The following is an 18800-nucleotide window of genomic DNA, read 5'->3' on the forward strand; positions in this document are numbered from 1 at the left end:
ATTGTTAGATATAACAGATATTAGGAGCTATGTTTATTTTTAGAGGAGTTTATGTAAATATATCTTGCAAAGCAACTTGCCATCCTTTAGTCCTGCTAATGGAAAAAGGGAAGTTTGGTGAATCCAGATGTTATCATGTAAACAAGAAAAATCTTGGTTATAAACAAAACTCATGATCCTACCTTATAACATTACAGTTGTGAGAATGATGTCATTTTCTGGGCAGCACATTTTACAAGCCATTCAATAAGTTGCTATTCTATTAACTTCCTAAGACCCGAACTCTTCCACGGCATGCATTTTTAATTTCTCTTTGATATTTGGGCTGATTGGGACCCGATGAATGTAAAAATAAAGAATTACCAGTTTGGTTTTTTTTTACCTAATTTCTGCTTCTAAGAAAAACGAGATCCACATATGAGGACATTCGTTTAAAATTTCAGTAGAACAGTAGCAGTATAATGTCCTCGTAAGTGGTTATCAGGCCCTTGTAGAGCAAAATTGAGTATTTTGGTCTAAATAACCCAAAATGTGATGTCCACATATGTGGACGCCAGGACCTAGGAGGTTAATGGTTTATAAATCATTCATTAATTCTTTATATAGCTGTGTAAGCCATTCTGTTAAAGAAATTCTGGGTTTGAAAATTAATAATTAATTTACTGTATGTCCTCTAGCTGCATTACTTCTGTAGTCTTTACTGCTGCTGTTTAATTCATCAATATGACCGCCTAGTTTGTGTAAAGGATCTTCATCCTATTAATCCAAAATACATGTATTATTAACTTATTTCTGCAACATTCACCACTTCACATATGATAGATTATACATGTTGTAAATGGTGCAGCAAGAAGTTATTAATAGGTGTACTTTTGTCTGATGCGCTGGATCTCCCTTTTACAGAAAGTAAGTGATGATGAATTAAATGATGAATTAATGAGCTGGATAAAAACTAGCCAAATCGATTTTTTTTACAACCTGGTCAAATGTTATTACCAATGGCTTGTTACTCTTTTATAAAACATAAAAGATGCATAAAATTTCCTTAAAAAAATTTACCTTTTACTTTTTTTTTTTTTAGTAATAGCTAATTATTGACCCCCAAAATTAATCAGTACATTTAAGAGTCAAAGAACAATTAGATTTGCTTTATTTAAAAAATAGAAATATTAACATATTTCATTTCTGGGGCAACAATAATGCAGTTTTGTCAAAGTTAACATTGTGCCACATTAATGTGCAAGGTGTGTGTCCATGTGCACAAACCTAACTGGTGAGTAAATATGAAGTGAAAAACAAAAGGAGTCAGCAGGTGAAATGAAAACTAAACATAGATGTCCAAAACAGGCTGACAACCTTCCAGGCAGACAAACCTGCACTGAATACCACAGCCACCTCTCCAGCACCTGATGCAGACACTGCAGGTCTTAAAACCAGAACTGTTATCTGTTGGCAGCACAATATTCCCAGGTGCAATCCTTTGCAGCATCAAGATTGGCCGCAAAGGACAACACAGATTCCCATCTGTGCTAACTAAGCATTTTATATGACACTCCATGATGACAACACATTTCCTTATCAAGACAGATAAGGTGAACCACACAGCATGTTGTTGAAAAAGACTTGTGCTCTTATTAGTATCTGTTTTTCATTTTTGGAGTGATTTCAAATTGTATTTTAAATCCCGGGGTTTGCATGTAGTCGTATAATTTATGTAATTTGCTTGTTTTCTCTTTTTGCTAGTCATTCAGTATATGTTAATAAGGGACATAGAGACACAAGCTGGGTGGCTCATCAGCAGTGTTGGGAAGGTTACTTTTAAAATGTATTCCATTACAGAATACAGAATACATGTCCCAAAATGTATTCTGTAACGTATTCCGTTACGTTACTCAATGAGTGTAACGTATTCTGAATACTTTGGATTACCTAATATATTATCATGCTGTTTACAACTACGTGAATGTATTATTGCTGTGATTTATTACTGTTACTGAAGGTCCGCAGCTCTGAACCGTAGTAAAGGGACCTCTGGCTAATACGGTGGGTTCTGTGTCGGGCTCGTAGCCGAAAAATAGCTTTACTTTGTTGTCTGGGTCAACTTTGCTAGCAGGAGACAGAGAGAGGCATTGAAAGGCTGCTCCAACAGAACTTATTGTTTTTGGAGGAAAACACGAACACAGCGTACAGTCGAGTCTTAATAGCTTACTTACAACTGGGCTCGTCAGGCACTCTTCTTGGCTGCAGTGGTTATTATTATATTTACATGCTTCCAGCTCCCGTTTTTGCTCCATGACAGCTTGTACTTTTCCTTTTTCTCCCTCCCTCGCTCACAGACACATAACGTGTATGGCAGTCCATTCTCCCTGCAGCACGGACTACACTGCCTATGATGCTACATTCTTTAGAGCTATACCTGTAGCATTCTGCCTATTAGCTTAGCACAACAACAACAGGCGCTCTCTCACCCAGGAAACACGCAGAGAGAGAGAGCGTCACCCTGTAACCATGGCAACCGTAACGCTGCCACCTGGAACAACAGAACGTAGCTGTCAAACAAAACCCAAACAGTCCTGACCCGCCACAATATGAAACAGGGAAGTACCGCCGTGTAATCCATTTATTTCAACAAAGTAACTGTATTCTAAATACCACCTTTTTAAACGGTAACTGTAACGGAATACAGTTACTCATATTTTGTATTTTAAATACGTAACGGCGGTACATGTATTCCGTTACTCCCCAACACTGCTCATCAGTGAGCGGAACAACAAGCAAATAACTTGACACTTGGTCTCTTCTCCTTTAATGCGCGCTCTTAGACTTGCCTTCAGATGCTTTTATGGGACTGGGCATCTTACACTGTCACCCATCAGCATCTGTCTTTCTTGTCCGCCCATTTTTAAATTACTTTAGCGCCTCACAGTCTACCTTCTCAGTGTTCCTTCAACCTGCTGTCAGTCTTTCTGTCACTTAGTTGGTTTCTCTTTCAGTCAGTCAGTCAGAGCCGTTACGCTCTGAGGATGTTCCTTTCCAGTGCTCTTCAATTCATTTGTTTGTTTGTTAGAGAAAGAGGGCGTGAAAGAGATTTGGGTCTAGTGAGAGATAGTGAAGAGGAAAAAAAAATATGCCATTGAAGTAAGCAAATTGACAGAGGGATTGAGAAAGAGGGAGATGCGTAGATGTCAATTTAAAAAGTGAGAGCTTAGTGTCGGGCTTTCAAAGAGGAGCGGGTGCGAGATGAGAGAACGAGTAAGAGATAAAGTTTATGATTTAAGGAGAAAGGGGGAAAGTGAAAACTGTTTGTGGAGGAAGGGAATGAGAAAGGAGAGGACTATTGTTAGTTTAGAAAGAGAAAGCGATGGCTGTTAGCCTCCTCTGCTGCTGCCAGCCATTACCTATTCAAGCCTCAGCAGCAGGTTGGCAGAGAAAGCTCTAATTGAGGAGGCCGATGGCTTGGAACACTAGAGAAAGAGAGGCAGAGCTAACTTCTTTTCTTTTTCATTAATTAGCCTGTCACTCACGCTCTGGCATGTATTTGGGATCATAAAACAGCATGGCTGTGGTTAGATTTGATTGCGCTTCTTGTTGTGCTGTCCAGTAAATTACAGAAAAAATGACTTCTGTACAGAATAAAGAAGATAATCTGCAGCTATGCATCATATCCATTAACCTCAAGGGCTGGGAAAAAGCATTTGTTTTGCTTAGTAAACTCCCGTCCTCATGCTTTCATAGATTTATACAAACAACTCATCAAAAACAGCGGTGCCATTCTTATCGCACTCTCACATCCCCGCCGCATATTGGAAAACAAAAAGGTGGACATTACAAGGCTGTCAGGCGTTGACAGGTATTGATCAGGCTGCTGTTGAGAGACTAGATGAACTTCCCCATCAGAGTCTTTCTTGCTGTTTGTTGCCATGTGTTAATAACTAATGGAAGTTGTGATATTTGTGGTGAATGTGAAGAAGGGAGGAAGAAGAGGATGTTGTAGTGATGCCCAGATGCCACGGCTAAATGGATGTCACATGATATTAGGCTTGCATGGCGTGATACACCGCCGTCATTCTGTCAGGTGACAGCATTTATCTCCATATTTCACATTGAACCCTCTCCTCCACCAGGTCTTGATCACTCATCACGCACTCGCTCTTTGTCCCACACTTCTCCACCCACCCAACCCACTGCAGTGACACTGTCAGCACTCTACAACGTTTACACGTACTGCATAATAATCACAGGCCGCTCACCTCTTCTGGAGTTTCCACCTCACCTCCGTGCAATGTAACCTCCCAACAATTCATATTCTGTGCATATGCCACATTTTGCAGAAATGTTTCTTTTGCGATCATGTTCTTTGTTTTGTTTTTTAACTCGTAAACAAACTTTTCGACATGTCAGATCTTCTTCTTTAAATCGCCAAGTCTCACAACTGACTCCAGTGAAAAGTCTGTGGCTTTACACAGAGCCAGACGGTGTATAAAAGAACACAATTGTGGAAAGATAACACAATTTCATTAAACCTAAATGTGACAGCTTGACCTTCTCTCCTCTCCTGGATCTGTCACTCATCACCATAGATACTTGGCTCTCAGCAGCAAGTCCACCAGTGTTAACTACAGATTTGCTGTCCCGCAACTCACAAAGGAACAGTAATGTCAGACCTTTTTTTTCCTGCATTGTTTTTCAGTGTATAGCATAGCAACTTGAAATGAACAAGTTGAACACTGATCCAATGACAAAGGAGGTCAAATGGCTCAAAAGTGTGAACAATATAATCATGAAAAAGAAAACTCCTTTATGTTGTATCATCCTGACAAGTCAATCTAGTATTTATTTTTAAGAGACCATCTGTTCTTACATCCATTTAGGCATAAATGAGTGAAAATGCTGGCAATGTGAAAAAAGTTCCACTCATGTGGAAATGTATCTGTGCTCCTCATCGTGTTTTTTAAGCATGTAGAAAAAGCTTCACCATGTGAGGCTGTTTTGATTTTGTTCGTTTTAATTTAGATGGAAATTTCACTAGTTAAGTGAGTTAATTTTACAATTTTCACTTGGTCATAGTGTATACTTAGTTCATGCCACAGTCTGTCAAGTCAAACATAGTAAAGATCACTCAGCCAGAATTAAATCAAAGGTGTGAATCCCTGCAACTCACCCTGACTTTTACATGTAGTCATAAATAAATTCACTTAGGCTTATGCCCTTGGAATCCAGTTGACTTAGAATTGTTCTTATACCAATGTTGGAAATAAACATTACAATTTATGTTATAAACCAGTGTACAGCAATTGAAGAAAACAGACACAGTGAATCAGGCTCTCTAATACAGTCCCAATCAAAAGTTTAAGACCACTTGAAAAGTGGCAAAAAAATATAATTTGCATGGTTGGATCTTAAGAAGGTTTCGAGTATAGCTTCAACGTGCAACAAGAAGAAACAGGAGTGAGGCAAAACATTTTTTGAGAATGCAATTCATTGAAAACAATGCTTAAACTGAAACAGGCTGTTTTACAGCCAGCATGTTGCTCACTCAGTAACTACTGAGTTCTCAGTGTGTGGACTCCTTCCTTGTCACCTCTACCTGCTCTGGCATTAACATCAGCACAAGAACTGTGTGCTGGCAGTGTCATGGCATGGGTTTCCACTGTAGTGCTGTAATTGCTTTAGGACTCAAAAGCTGAATATAATTACCTACACCAACTTTAGGCCATATTAAAGGAGGGCATAGACATTGTGACATCACTCACTGATTTGTGAGGTCCTGTTTGGAAGACTCAGTTTTAGATGTAATGCTTTTGCTAGCTTTGTTTTTGGGAGTCTTGAAATTCTAAATTATAAGCTTTAAGTTCTAATATAATCTTGGAGCTTGCCAGAATATTATTTGTCAGGTAGTTAAAAAGAAGTCTAATTAGTGACTCAAATTAGCCAAGACCTACTCGACAGCCACGAGTTACATTTCTCTGTATGGTGATTCACCCCTCATCTAAGTGGCCATGCCTGTAATGATGCATAACTTTTTTTAAATTATAATTGTCCCTCCTCCCTACCCCCACTTGAGATGTAAACATATTGATTTAAGCTGTAAAGGTGAGAAGTCTATGTGATTACTTTCACTTTTGGTGCCAGCCTCAAGTGGCCACTTGAAGGACTGCAGTTTTTGGCACTTTTTTCAGCCTCATAGATTTACTCTAGAACTTGACTTGTGATGCAGCTAAGAGCAACTATTATTAAGCCACTGCAAAAGGTCCTTAATGAACAATATTATTAAAGAGCCTTTCCTCAATATATTATTAAAACATACACATAGGCTTTGCAGTGGAAAAATTGACTTTTATTTAGTCCCTCGCAGAGGTGTAACCATGTATTGTTTTCTCTTAACATACAGTATGGAACAAATAGGCTAGAACAAATCTTCTTGGCTGAGGCTGACTGATGTAAAGCTTGGAGCGATTCCCGTGTTTCTAATTAGCCCAGGCTCTGGCATGGCAGCCCGTAGGCTGATGGTTGGCATGAGGCAACAGGACAGCCCAGCTGCCCCTGTGTCCCCTACTCTGCCCCAAAGGAGAGTCTCTGGGTCTACTGCTGCCTTTGTGAATGGCAAGGAACAGAAACCTGGATTGGAGAAGAAAGGTAGTTCACACCCCGCACAACACTCTGTCAGAGACAATATTTCATGTTTAAAAAGGAGCTCTTCATCAGCAATCTGATCACTACAACCTCTCCCTGCTGCCATGCTCCACTTTCTCACTTGCAGCTTTACTCTTTGGAACAGCACTCCTAATAACATCATGACAAACTGACTGTTAAAGAGCATCATGTATATAGTATCAGTTTAATGTAAAGGTTGAATTAGACCCTTTGAATGGACAGCAGACACAGCTGATGAACACGTTATTTTTGACTTGGACAGCGGATGTCAGGAACAATTTAAAAAAAAAACATCTGAAAGCCCTCTTCACAATGACGACATGAACACAGCAAGGACCAGTGGGCATTTCAGCCAAAGCAGCAAATCGAATAAACTAGAAGCAGAGGAACAATATAGACAGAGAGAGACAGACAGATGGGGAGAAGAGACAAAGTATATGATTAAGTAGAAATACAGTTTAAGTAGAAAAGCGGAAAGGGGCGAAAATGGAAACGAAGAGGAAGTGAACTTCAAGCGCAGGAGAGGCGGAGAGGGAGCAATTTAATGCTGTAATTAAGTTCCTGATAGCACCCTGGGAGATGTGCTTTGGCGTAGCTCCAGGACAGCTTAGCATTACACCAAGGCCCTTCAAATCACAATCTACTTATACACACACACACACATAACACACAACACGCCATTTGAACAAACAGAAATTTAATTCCGAGTAGGCTCTCTGCGCTCTCGAGCCAATTTCAAATCCCCGAATATGTGTCAGCTTCACCAAATGATGCATCGACAAGAAGAGACACAAAGGAGGCGCAGACTGGCAGAAGAGACGGCTGTGAGAAACCATCACTTGCAGTCACTCTCACGTTGCTCTCACTCACACATTGTAGTGCACACACGACAGTTGCCTTGACAAGTGTGCACAAATCATACTTATGAGAGCACGAACGGAAACCTGTCTCAGAAAATATTCTTTTCTTTCCCTTCATGTTTACCGTGCACCTGTCATGCTTCTCTTATCCAGACCTGCTTATTGCTTCTGCCTTTATTTTATTGATTAATTTATCTTTATTTTTTTGACGCTGCATGACAGAACATATCTGACGCCAACGTCATTCCTAGTGCTGACCTACAAAGCAGTAAGTTTGACAAGAGGGCTAATGTGTTGCCAAGTTGTACAGGTGTGCAGCTTGTCTCTGTGCAGCCCTGTCATGTTAAAGGGGCTCACCAAGGGGAGGAGAGAGAAAGATGTGGGACTTTGGAGAGGAAAGGATGACAGGAGGAGAGAACTCAGAGAGACATCAGGGAAGAGAGAGAGAGAGAGAGAAGAAACAGGCAATTACACCCAGCTTCGCTCCCACACTCCTATCCCTCGCCTCCTTCAGGCCACGCGGAGCAGCAGCACGAGCAATAGGATTTTAACTGAGGAGAACGCGCATCAATAGGATCTAAGATTTCCTGGGAATTGGTCACCAAAGACGGGGGAGTAAAGGATACAGTGTTGACAAAAAGAGTTGTCTTTGGAAAGACAGGAGAGGAAACAAGTCCTCTAAAATCGGCTCCAGCACATTCCGAGGCTCTTCTTTAAGTGCCGTACGCCTACCGTTCGCACCTGCGTGCTGTCCTCTCTCTCTGGGGATAAAAGTGCGTAAATATTTTTTTATTTTTTATTTTTTTTACCGTTTTCACGGCAGGTGACACGCCGAGCTGTAGACTCACAGATACGGTCCTGGAGCCACGATGCTGATCGGTAAGTGTTAAACACCTACAGTTCTCCACTTTACCGGTGATAACGCGGCTGCGCTGAGTAAGCAATACACGAAAGATTCCTGAAAGGTTCCAAATACAACCGTTTCAGGATTTCGTGTTGCAACAGTGTCGATGGGTTAAAAAAAGATCTTAAAGCATGTTAATGCAAACACACTATGTGGAGCAGGCGCACTAAAAGTCGTTGTCGGGAAAAATGAAAAATCCAGGGATTAGTCATTTATCGGGCTCGCAAGTTGACCATTTAAAGTGTCTATTTTATGATTTATTCATGAATGTCCTGCGCGCTTTTGTGCGCCGTCGATTACATGCCTGTGCATCAACAATCACCGCGTCAGATTATATGAAGCTCAACCAAAAGTGTGCGTCCTGGCTGGTTCGGAGTTACCGACACCTCACACTCCTTAGTCCTCTCGGCCCATACATGGAACTTGGCGCTTTTATCACGAAAACTTCCACCGTAGATTATTATTAATATGGTTTTGTTCTATTTTCTTTTAAAACGTCACAACGTCCCGAGTCATCAATAATAAACAAAACAAAACATCAGTCTGTTTGAGAAAAAAGACCTTCTCAAACATCAGCCAAATAAATAAAATAAATACGTTTGCTTGTGTGTGTGTGTGTGTGTGTGTGTGTGTGTGTGTGTGTGTGTGTGTGGGAGGGGGGGGGGGGGGGCTATAATTAGTGGACATTTGTAAACCAGTTCCTGATAATAAGCATCATAAGCTCGCTGTGAAGAACGACGTCATTAACCTGACGTCTCAGTGTGCCTTCAAACAACTCGTTGTTCATTTTTTTATTAATAAATAAAATTGACCAGCTTGCCCTGAACTATTCAAGTAGTGATGTTTGAAGATCTCAGCCTTTTGTGGGCTTGAAAATAAAGCTTTGATGATTATAGTATGTTTTGATTGAATCGGATAAAATTGGCATAGGCATTAGTATAAAAGCTGCCCCACTAAATCCAGAAAAAAGAACTTCATTTGCATAATTAACTCAATCTCAATGGAGGTGTATTTTTTGTGTGTATGGGCTGAACAAAGAAGGACTAATGGACCCAAGCTGCTAGGCCCCTTCATCTAAAATCCTGATTTAAAGCATGTTCATGGCAACTGTTCCTGCATTGCATATCAGTGCTTCTATGAGTACTCCTTATTTCACTTTCAGAGACAAATAAACAGAAAATGTAGCTGAATTTGGGAAAACACCCAGTTCACAGAGATCTAAAAGAAATGCACTCATAGTGTTGTGTCAGACCTCTGGATGTGATGGCTCCCGCCATAAGTGTGACTGTGTGGTGATTTGCGATCTCGGTGCTCTTAAAATGGCTTCGGAGCATGGGCAAATGACTCATGCAAATGGATGCCACATTAGCATTTCTCTAGATATTTACTCCATGTCACAAACGCAACCTTCTAATCCCAACACTAGTAAAAACTATCGTCCATGGAGCACCAAAAGCTTCCAACGCTGAAGTGTTTTACTGAAATACCATCTTCTTCCCTCTCTCGTCAGCGTTCTTTCCCACTCGCCCTTTTAGTCCGCTCATAAAGAACTGCTCTTCTGTCAAATGGAGCCCTAACTACTTGGGCCTTTGTCCTGTGCTGATTTCTTCTCGGCCATTATGTCGTCGTAAAAGCCAGTTGGGGTGTCACTGGGGAGCTTTGGCGGCAGTGGCTTCTTCTCAGTTCCAGATAACAGCCTGTACTGGACAATGGCCATTATTAGTCACTGTGTTGCTGTCTTCTGACACAGACAGTTCTCTTCATATTGAATATTTCAGTATTGAGTTGGAGAGCAAAAGACCTGGTAGTGGGGGCTTGACTTTGTCTTACTTCACTCATCCATCCACAACGCCCCCATCATCCGCACAAGCGGGGGACAGGTTGCAGGGCTGCAGGAGAGCTGATTATAGGCTTCTTCGGGAGTGGGCGACATTCTTCCACTTCCAACCTTTTTTTTGTCTGTGGGATCTGAGGTGGGGGATGCATAGAAAGCAGGGCTAATCTGAGCTAAACGGGGTCCCAGGGTTGATCAGGGGTAATTACACGGGGCTAGGATTACAGACTGCGACCACTTATCGTGGACTGGCCACACCCTAAAAGTAGAGTTGTATTTTTTTTTTTTAAGTAAAAGAATAATTTATTCATAAACATACTATTTGTGATTTCCAGATTTTAGCTGAATGTATAATTTCATTTGTATTGCTTGACCTTGAAGTGTCAGTGTCCACTTGGACTTGTTTCTAGTTTTGATCTGCAGAAGCTGCAGGGTCTTCTAAGCAGTAGGGAGCAATGGCTGTTTGAAGTGGTGGTGCAGGTGGAGGGGGTGTAAATGAGGAGGTTAATGAAAAGGCATTGGTTCATTTCCCACAAACGACACATTTGTGCCATCACCAAACCATCAGCCGATTAAACGAACAAGCTCTTCCCGAGTGTGTGTTATGCCGACTGTGTCTTTTTGGTTAGAGCAGCTGTGGGCCCCTGTCTGGACTGACGGAGTGAGTGCTCTTCTGTGTGTGTGTGTCTGTGTGTTCATCACTCATTATGATGGATGAATCTCCCGAGCCTCCTGTCTTTTCATTCATCCCTCACGGACCAGAGGGACGAGGGTGGAAACTCTCCAGCTTCTGTTCAGCACACCTCTGCCTACTGTCTCTCTCTCACACGTGCACGCACACGCAGGCAGGCATGTGCCCAGAGAAGACAAATAACCCACTTTAGTAGCCCAACAAACACCTCACTTCAGATGACAAATCTGCAGTTAAAGTGACTTTTGTATTTTTCATTACCTCAGTCCCTATTAATCTGCATCATCTATGTAAAAAAAAATCTTGTGTGGAAATGAAAGAGTGCTGCCACAAATAGTATATTATTTCATATTTATTGTTTCTCATCTTACTGCATTTTATATGTTTTATCCACTGGAGTAAAGTTCTTTCCCACTTTTATGCAGTTGTCGATGTCTGTGTGAGGTAATCTTTCACTTTAATGTCCCGGGCTGCCATTGCTTCCAGGTAACGGGAACAATGGGATGTGTTATTACTCCAAAACTCTTGTTCTCCATACTGCTTTTTGCTGTAGTCACTAATCTTGATCTCATTTTATCTTTCCCAGCAGAAATCAGTTCGTGAGGTGTAAATTTAAAGACCGATTCTTCTCGTAGAAACTCTCACGTCGTTGCACATTGTCAAGCTGTTGTGTTTACTGTTTTTTAGAGTAGTTTGTGATGATATGGTGTTTTCATATGTGAGTCAGAAATTCTAATCATAATGTAATGTGTTTTGTCACGGCGCGTTTGGACTTGGACTTTATGGACTTTATTTTGGGGGACAAAATCCCCCAAAATAAATAAATAAAAATATTAATAACGATAATAATTCCGGTCTTTAATGGAATTCTTTATGTGTCATAAAAGGGCTGGGTCTTTGGACAGAACATCCAATGAAGCTGAAGATGAAAATTTAATAATGAGGAAAGTGCAGCTTTGGAGTAAGTTAGTAGTTTAAGGCTACATTAGTCACTGCTAACATAATACACCTGAGTCTCAGACTGAACATTTAGATGGTCAAGTGAAGTCATGATTAATGCAAGAAGTATAATCGCTGTTCATTATTATTATTTTTAACTGTCTATTTTTAGTCGTACTTAGTGGAGTACGCTTTTAGCGTGGAACAAATTCCTTGAGGGAAGTGTCCCGTAAACGTTGCTGGACATCTCTTGATTTATCTCTGTTATTACTGAGAGAAAATGTAAATGTAACTGGATACATAAAGGAATGCTGCATGTCATAAATCAAAGTGAAATTACACATTTGAGTGAGCCCATTTTGATGTTGAGACTGAATCTTTCTGACCAAATGATGTTTAGGTAGGTTGGAGAACAGGATGACTGAGCGGACTGCTGCAGGAGCAATAATAAGCTTTGTCTACACGGATACACGGATGTGCACGCAAGCGTTAAGACAAGCTAGAGGACAGCAAAGAGCAGAGATTGAAGGTCAAAGAATTTATTATTACAGTAGTGATTTGTTCTTGACTACTGAAAATAGTTTGAACTTCCAATTTAGCAAAATTAAAGACAATATTATGATTTTTTTTTCTCAAATTATAGTGTAAGAGCAAGCAAAAGGTAAAGCGAAGAAGTGCACTTGTGGTTGTATGGTTGGGCAGTCAGTCAAGTTCCATGTCCCTTTTTATTGGCCTTGTGGAAACGGTCTTATCATCTTAGATGGAGAAAATGGCCTTGATGTGAGAGCTGGCAGAGCTCCTGGATAAGTTACATCTCTGGCCGCCCTATGTGGAAGAACAAGGAGTTTCAGTTGAGCTATTTTCTTGTTCCAAAGCAGACCGGTAGAATGAGGCCAAATTTGGACCTGTCTATATTCACCGAGTGCCCTAAGCCTAATCACTATCAAATCCAGTGATCTGAGAGACAGGTATATTCAAGTGCCAATCATTCCCAAGCACAGAAGAGTTCTGCGCTTCTCTTTCCAGGGAGTACAGTATTAGTACAACTGGTTACACTTCAGTTATTCTCTGCCTCTGCAGACCTTCTCCAAGTGTGAATGGCATTGTAGCCACTATTTGGAAAAGGTAGGGTGCTGTTTTATCGCCTCCTCCAGGAGTCAGCTTCAGGTAGATTGGATGAACAGTTGTCGAGAAAAAGCAAAGAATGCACAGCTGTACACAGATTCCTCGGTTGGTTCTTATATTAGATTCATTAGATCTTTTTCTTGGAATATTTTTTTTCATTGTAACAGAGGCTGTTGTGGAAAAGTGTGATTTCTGTTGCGGCACATTATAGGGCTACGTGTGTTTTCTTTTGCGCGTGTAGCATTTGAACGCGTGGTTCGTATGTACTCCTTCTTGTCCCTGTGCTCCCTGTGGGGAAATTGCCTGTGTGTGAGTGCCAGTTCAAGTCATTTCACTGAAGTGACAGCATGGGTTTGATTGGCCCGCCTGCTGGAGTGATGGCTTCTGGATGCTGAGAGCTGTAGGCATATGTGAGCCTCAGCGGGAGCTCTGACAACATGAGAAATGTTCCCACGCTGCTCTCTGCACCAAAACTTCACCATTTAGCCTCTCATTCCCTGGGTGCTGAGGCTAAAGATGGAGGCCTTGAAGAGAAACGGCAAAACATCACTTGCACTTTGTGCTTGTGTGTATTTGTGTATTTTTCTGAGCTTGTGAATTCTTCAACTGGTAATGCAGCTTTCAGCTAAAGTGGGTGACTGGTCTACTTGATGCTCTGACCTCTACTTAAATGAGTGACAGAAGAGCTAAAGGCCTTTAGACCAAACAGACTGAGGAAGAATAAATGAGCATAAAGGAAATAAAACCTAAAAAGGAGATGGAACATCTTTCCTAATCTATGTTTCTCAATTCTCTCTTTGTTCCATGTGTATTTCTAGGTCTTCAAATCAGACCGTTACTTTCACAGCCACTGATCCTCATGCTAGTGCAGTTATATAGACAAAGGCCATCGATTTTACAGTCAAATCCAGCCATCAGAACCTCATGCCCTGACCACCAATCTGCAATTCTCAGGGGTCCAATGGGCTTAATAGAGTGCAGCGAGTGTGTAAATGGTTGGAAGTGTAAACAGAAGATGCAGTGATCCAGCTCTAATGGCTATCTTGGCTCCAGCTCTTTGTCAGCAGTCAGGATAGTGACCTTCACCTGTACTGCACGGCATCTCACGAGCGTTTAACAGTGCAGCGTTCTCAATAATAACTACAGTGGCAGGAAATTATTATCCAGTCATTGTCCTATATGCACACATGCACAAACACCAATATACAGAAAATACTGGAATTATTACAGACTTTTTTCAGTCATAAAAAGACAACAAATCTATAAAACATAAAAAAACGATGAACTGCCCTTCAACAGAAATAAAATAAAATAAAAAGATTATCAGCACTTGCTGTTAGAGGTTTATTTCCATCAGTTATGTTTGCAAATAGTAAACACTGGAAATAAATTATACACTTGAGGAATTGTTCAAATATTTGAGGCTAAAAAGGATTGGGGGTATTCAGCAAATCACTGAAAAGGTAGAACTCAGCAAACTCAGCTGTGGTACAAACAACAAATGAATATACATAAATCAATTGACAAAATGCAATTACCCAATTGTGTGGTTTGCATTTTCTGTGCACACACCCAAGATGCAGTTACCAATATTTATAGTAAGCATTTTTTTTTGTACTCACAAGCACCCACTTCTCCAAACCACATGCATACACTGTGACGCACTTACAAACTAACAGATTCTGCGTACGGGGGACAACACTTTCGCAACCTGTGATGTACAAAAATACAGTAAAATAAAAAATGCAAATTTTTGTCACACACACAGAACTACACCTGCATTCCCTTCTACAAATCAAACTAAAGCACAGGCATAATTATATATAAAACATGTAAAATAAAAGCTCTCTTCATCTAAAGCCTTCTGTTTAGTTCAGCTGCCTCAGTTCTCCATGTTGATATTTTTGCACAGTACAAAGGTGTCCGTGTGTGACTGTGTTGGCTTGGATTTCTTACAGAAATTGGCATTCTTGCTTTTTGTCATCAGTACCGAGCCATTATGGAGAGAGATTGACTGCGAATGATCAGCTCTAATGATTTTATGAGAGTCTACATGATTAATGTTGGCACAGCAGCGTGTTTGCGAACAAACCTCGCTCTCCCCCCCCCCCTTCCCCACCCACGCCACCCTTCTTCCCCCATAGCAGAGACTCGGAGGGAATATCCAGTCTCAGTGTGTGCTGATTTCTGTGGTGCTAGCTGTCGTTTGCCACATTAGTGTGTGACAATGGGTGTCTTTGAAGTGGGTTATTCTAGCACAGCTCACAGCCCAGTGCAGCGGAGAAGATGTGCCAGCTCACTGTGCAGACAGGGCCAGCTCTGAGCACAGGGATAGACACAAGGTAGAGACGAACACATGCACGCCTGCACAGACTAAATACTGGGGTCAACACAATAGCTTTTACACCCACATCCTCTAAATGCTCTTTATGTAAGCACTTCTATCGCAGACAAAAGCCACACACTCCTCCTCTGTATGCGCACATCTGCCTCACACAACTGCACTCAAAATCACCAAAAAGGAGCCTACACCATCCTCCCATCACTTCATCAACAATCCACCCATCTATCATCCATCCGTCTGTCCATCCATCCTTTACGTCCTCCTCTGTTCCCTCTATAGGCCCAGTCCAATCTGAAAGCTTAGTTGGGCTTCGTCTTTCTCGGCTTATCTCCAAAAGCTGCTCTTTCATTTGAGTAAATGCCTTCATTCCCAGCTCCTCTATGAGGAAGCTGATAAGGGATGTCTTTTATCCACAGTAGATAGGCTTCCCCCGCCCCCCCCCCCCCCCCCCCCCCCCACAGCCCAGTGTGGGTGCTTGTATTTATACGCCTGCACAGCATATGCATAATTATGTGTGAGCCTTGTGTGAATGTTTTTTTTTCACACATTTGTGAGACTTAAACAGGAAAAGCTTTTTTTTTCTATACCTTTTTTTCTTTTTTTTTCCAAATGCATGAGAAAAGTTAATAATTCCATGGTGTAAAAATGCAGGGCATCATGTTTCACGTCGTCTTCTCATGCTGCTTATCATTCAAATGTGACATTTTCTGTGATTACGCGTAATCACATAAGACTGTTTCAACCTTGCAGGTGTCTCTAATAGGAAATGATTAAATGGGACAAGCTAATCATCACAGTGCCTTACTCACGTGCGCGTCTGTGCATAGGTGCAAATGTGTATTCGAGAAGACGCCGTATAACGAATTGATTAGGGCTGCAGAGTGGATTTGTTGCCGGGAGATTAGTTTGACTCAGTCTAAGCTGTTTTCAAATGCTGCACTCTTGTCCCCTCTCTAACACAACAAATATATCGATTGGCCTTTGATGCCTCAAATGTCACAGCCTCACTGAAGACAGTGCTGAGAATGAGACTTGAGAACTGTGCTGCTCGGGCTCTGGACCACATTCGTTTTTTGAGAATTAGGTTTTCATCTGATCCATATTATCTACAAGTCATCCTTCTGTTTGTGTCTGTTGCTTAGTTCATTGTGGAGTCCCAGTGATCAAATACTGCTGTTGGACACTGTTATGGGAGCACAGAGTGGTGCAGCAGGTGGTAGTAATGGTGTTACAGTCTTGCTCTCTCATCTAGGTGAAAATCTCTCTTATGTAGAGTGGGGGAGATTATTTTATCCCCTGGTGAATTTAGAAATTTGCTCATTTACTAAAGAAATGAACAGTCAAAATCCAGAAAAATATATGTTTTTGATCCCCTAGAACCCACATATGGTTCTGGCTCCAACAGATTACAATCAATTAATCAATTACAAATAATCCTGATCTCAACCCATTATGTGTATAGCTGTGCACACGATCAATTCCTTCCACAAAATGACCATGAATTGCACTCCATGCAAGATGTTGTCTCATGACATGTAGCTAAAGAAGAAGCACATTAAGCTCATGGAGTAGCACATTAAGGTCATGGAGTAGCCTAAGCAGTCTCCAGACCTCAGTCCTCTTTGGAATCTGTTTAGGAAGCAGAAGTTTCAAGTTCCCAAGGAGCAGTAAGGAAACCTAAAGGATTTAGAAAGTTTCTGTAAAGGGTAGTAGGCCAAAATCCCTCAGGAGATGTGTGTAAACCTGTGACCAACTACAATAAAGGTCTTACTGCTTTGCTTGCCAACAAAAGATTCACTGCCAACTACTAAGCCATGTGATCAAACACCAATTTAACTTTAAGTGACATTTTCTGGATTTGCGGTTAATATTCTCTGTCTCTCCATAAAAATTAGAGACCATTCGTTTCTTTGTAAAGGAGCAAACTTTAGCAGGGGATCAGATATTTTTTAGATTGTAGATGATTTGGGCTCAAAGAGCTGCACTGGCTCTCTTTTAGATTCCATGGAAGACCCAGCTTGTCTTGTTAGATTTACATTTTCTGACATAGCCGTGCCCGTTGGATACTTCCACCCTCCTGTTGAACACAAGCCTACTGCAGCTATTCTCTCGAGGGACATATGAATAAAATTTGTGGAGCTACTGGAGCCAATACAAAAAAAAAAATACTTTTCACTCCCTGTGGAGCCCTAGCCTCATTGACTGGGGTTTGTTTGTCTGCACCTATTAAAGCTGCTTGCTGCAGCCAAAGCCAGACACCACTTTGCAGGGATTTATCAAGCCGCTTATCAAAGAGAGGTGATTGAATTCATTTGCTTACTAATGAGGTGGGATTGCGAATTGTACACTTCCCCGGCTATACTTCCACCTGTTAAAACCATTCGCTCATTACTGCAATCAAATCCTGTTTTTGTTCTCTTTGATAATCAAACCTATTTTTGTCACCTCATCAGGAGCCTTTGTGCCATTTAGGTACTCAGACCCATTTCATACGTGCAGGGTTCTGCTCGCTTGTGTCAGCAAGGGTGGAAGCTGCCGTTTGTAATCAAGTTACTTAATTACCTTAATTAAGTGGTGGAAATTTTGTCTTGCATTAAAAGTGGTGCTAATAAGTGCTGAGGTTAAAATTACATCATTTGATCTATATTGTTTGATGAATTTCATGGCGGGAACCTTAAAACCAAGTCTAAATGCAGCGATACAGGGTTAATTACATCATACCGTGGTTATATTATTAAACTTCGGTATTTGTTGAGCTGATCTTAAAAAATACATTCGAGTGTAATCGTGTCCAATCAAAACCTGCGTCGGCTCTCTTTCTCGTAGTCAATCAACAAAACTGATTTTATTAGATGTAATTGTTCTCTGTTTGATCCTCATGATTCCTTTATTAGTCCTATTCTCTGGAGTGCTGTGTAGAGTAGGCTCTCCTGCTGTTATTAAGACCAGATTAACGGTAAATCCTCTTTGTTTTAGCAGACAACAGCAGACAGATTGAAGTGGGTTAGCTGAGGCCCGCACAGCCAGTCGAGGTTAAAGTACGTTAGCCAAGGGTCAATAAAACTTGTCATCTGAAGCAGCTGTATAGTGTTCGATGCCTTTTTAAACATGAGGTTGATCCATGTGATGTCTGGAATGAGGTAACACGTAAGATGCTGTCCTAATGCGCTTATATTCATGATATGAATCTTTAAAATGCAGAAAAGCCAAATAAACAGAACATTGTAGCTTATGCAACATTGTGGCTTTGATCTAAATTAGCATTGATTTAATAGAAAGATGCATTTTGTCATATATAAATTAGGAAAGGCAACTACTTTGGTTTACATTGCAAACACGATGAATACACTATGCTTTAATTGTTCAGGGAAATAAAAATGAACAGAACAATAACTTTAAAAATGTATTGAACATTAAGACAAATATTTATATTCATTAAAAATATAATA

The 18800-nt window shown here is 40.9% G+C and overlaps 1 protein-coding gene across 4 annotated transcripts in view; it reads left to right on the top strand.

Annotated features, from left to right (window-relative positions):
- znf385c (zinc finger protein 385C) overlaps nucleotides 1-18800 on the top strand; it is a 144671-nt gene that overhangs the window by 79596 nt on the left and 46275 nt on the right. The window contains exon 1 of one of the 4 annotated variants that reach the window (XM_006798247.3): nucleotides 7918-8393. The exons of the other annotated variants lie outside the window; for them this stretch is intronic. Coding sequence (XP_006798310.1) covers nucleotides 8384-8393 — 10 coding nt within the window. The 5' untranslated portion in view covers nucleotides 7918-8383. Of the gene's footprint in view, nucleotides 1-7917; nucleotides 8394-18800 lie in introns of those variants that run through there. 4 annotated transcript variants of the gene reach the window in all.

This window comes from Neolamprologus brichardi, chromosome 4 (genome assembly GCF_056152115.1).
Source record: "Neolamprologus brichardi isolate AB-2024 chromosome 4, ASM5615211v1, whole genome shotgun sequence".
NCBI classification, from domain to species: Eukaryota; Metazoa; Chordata; class Actinopteri; order Cichliformes; family Cichlidae; genus Neolamprologus; species Neolamprologus brichardi.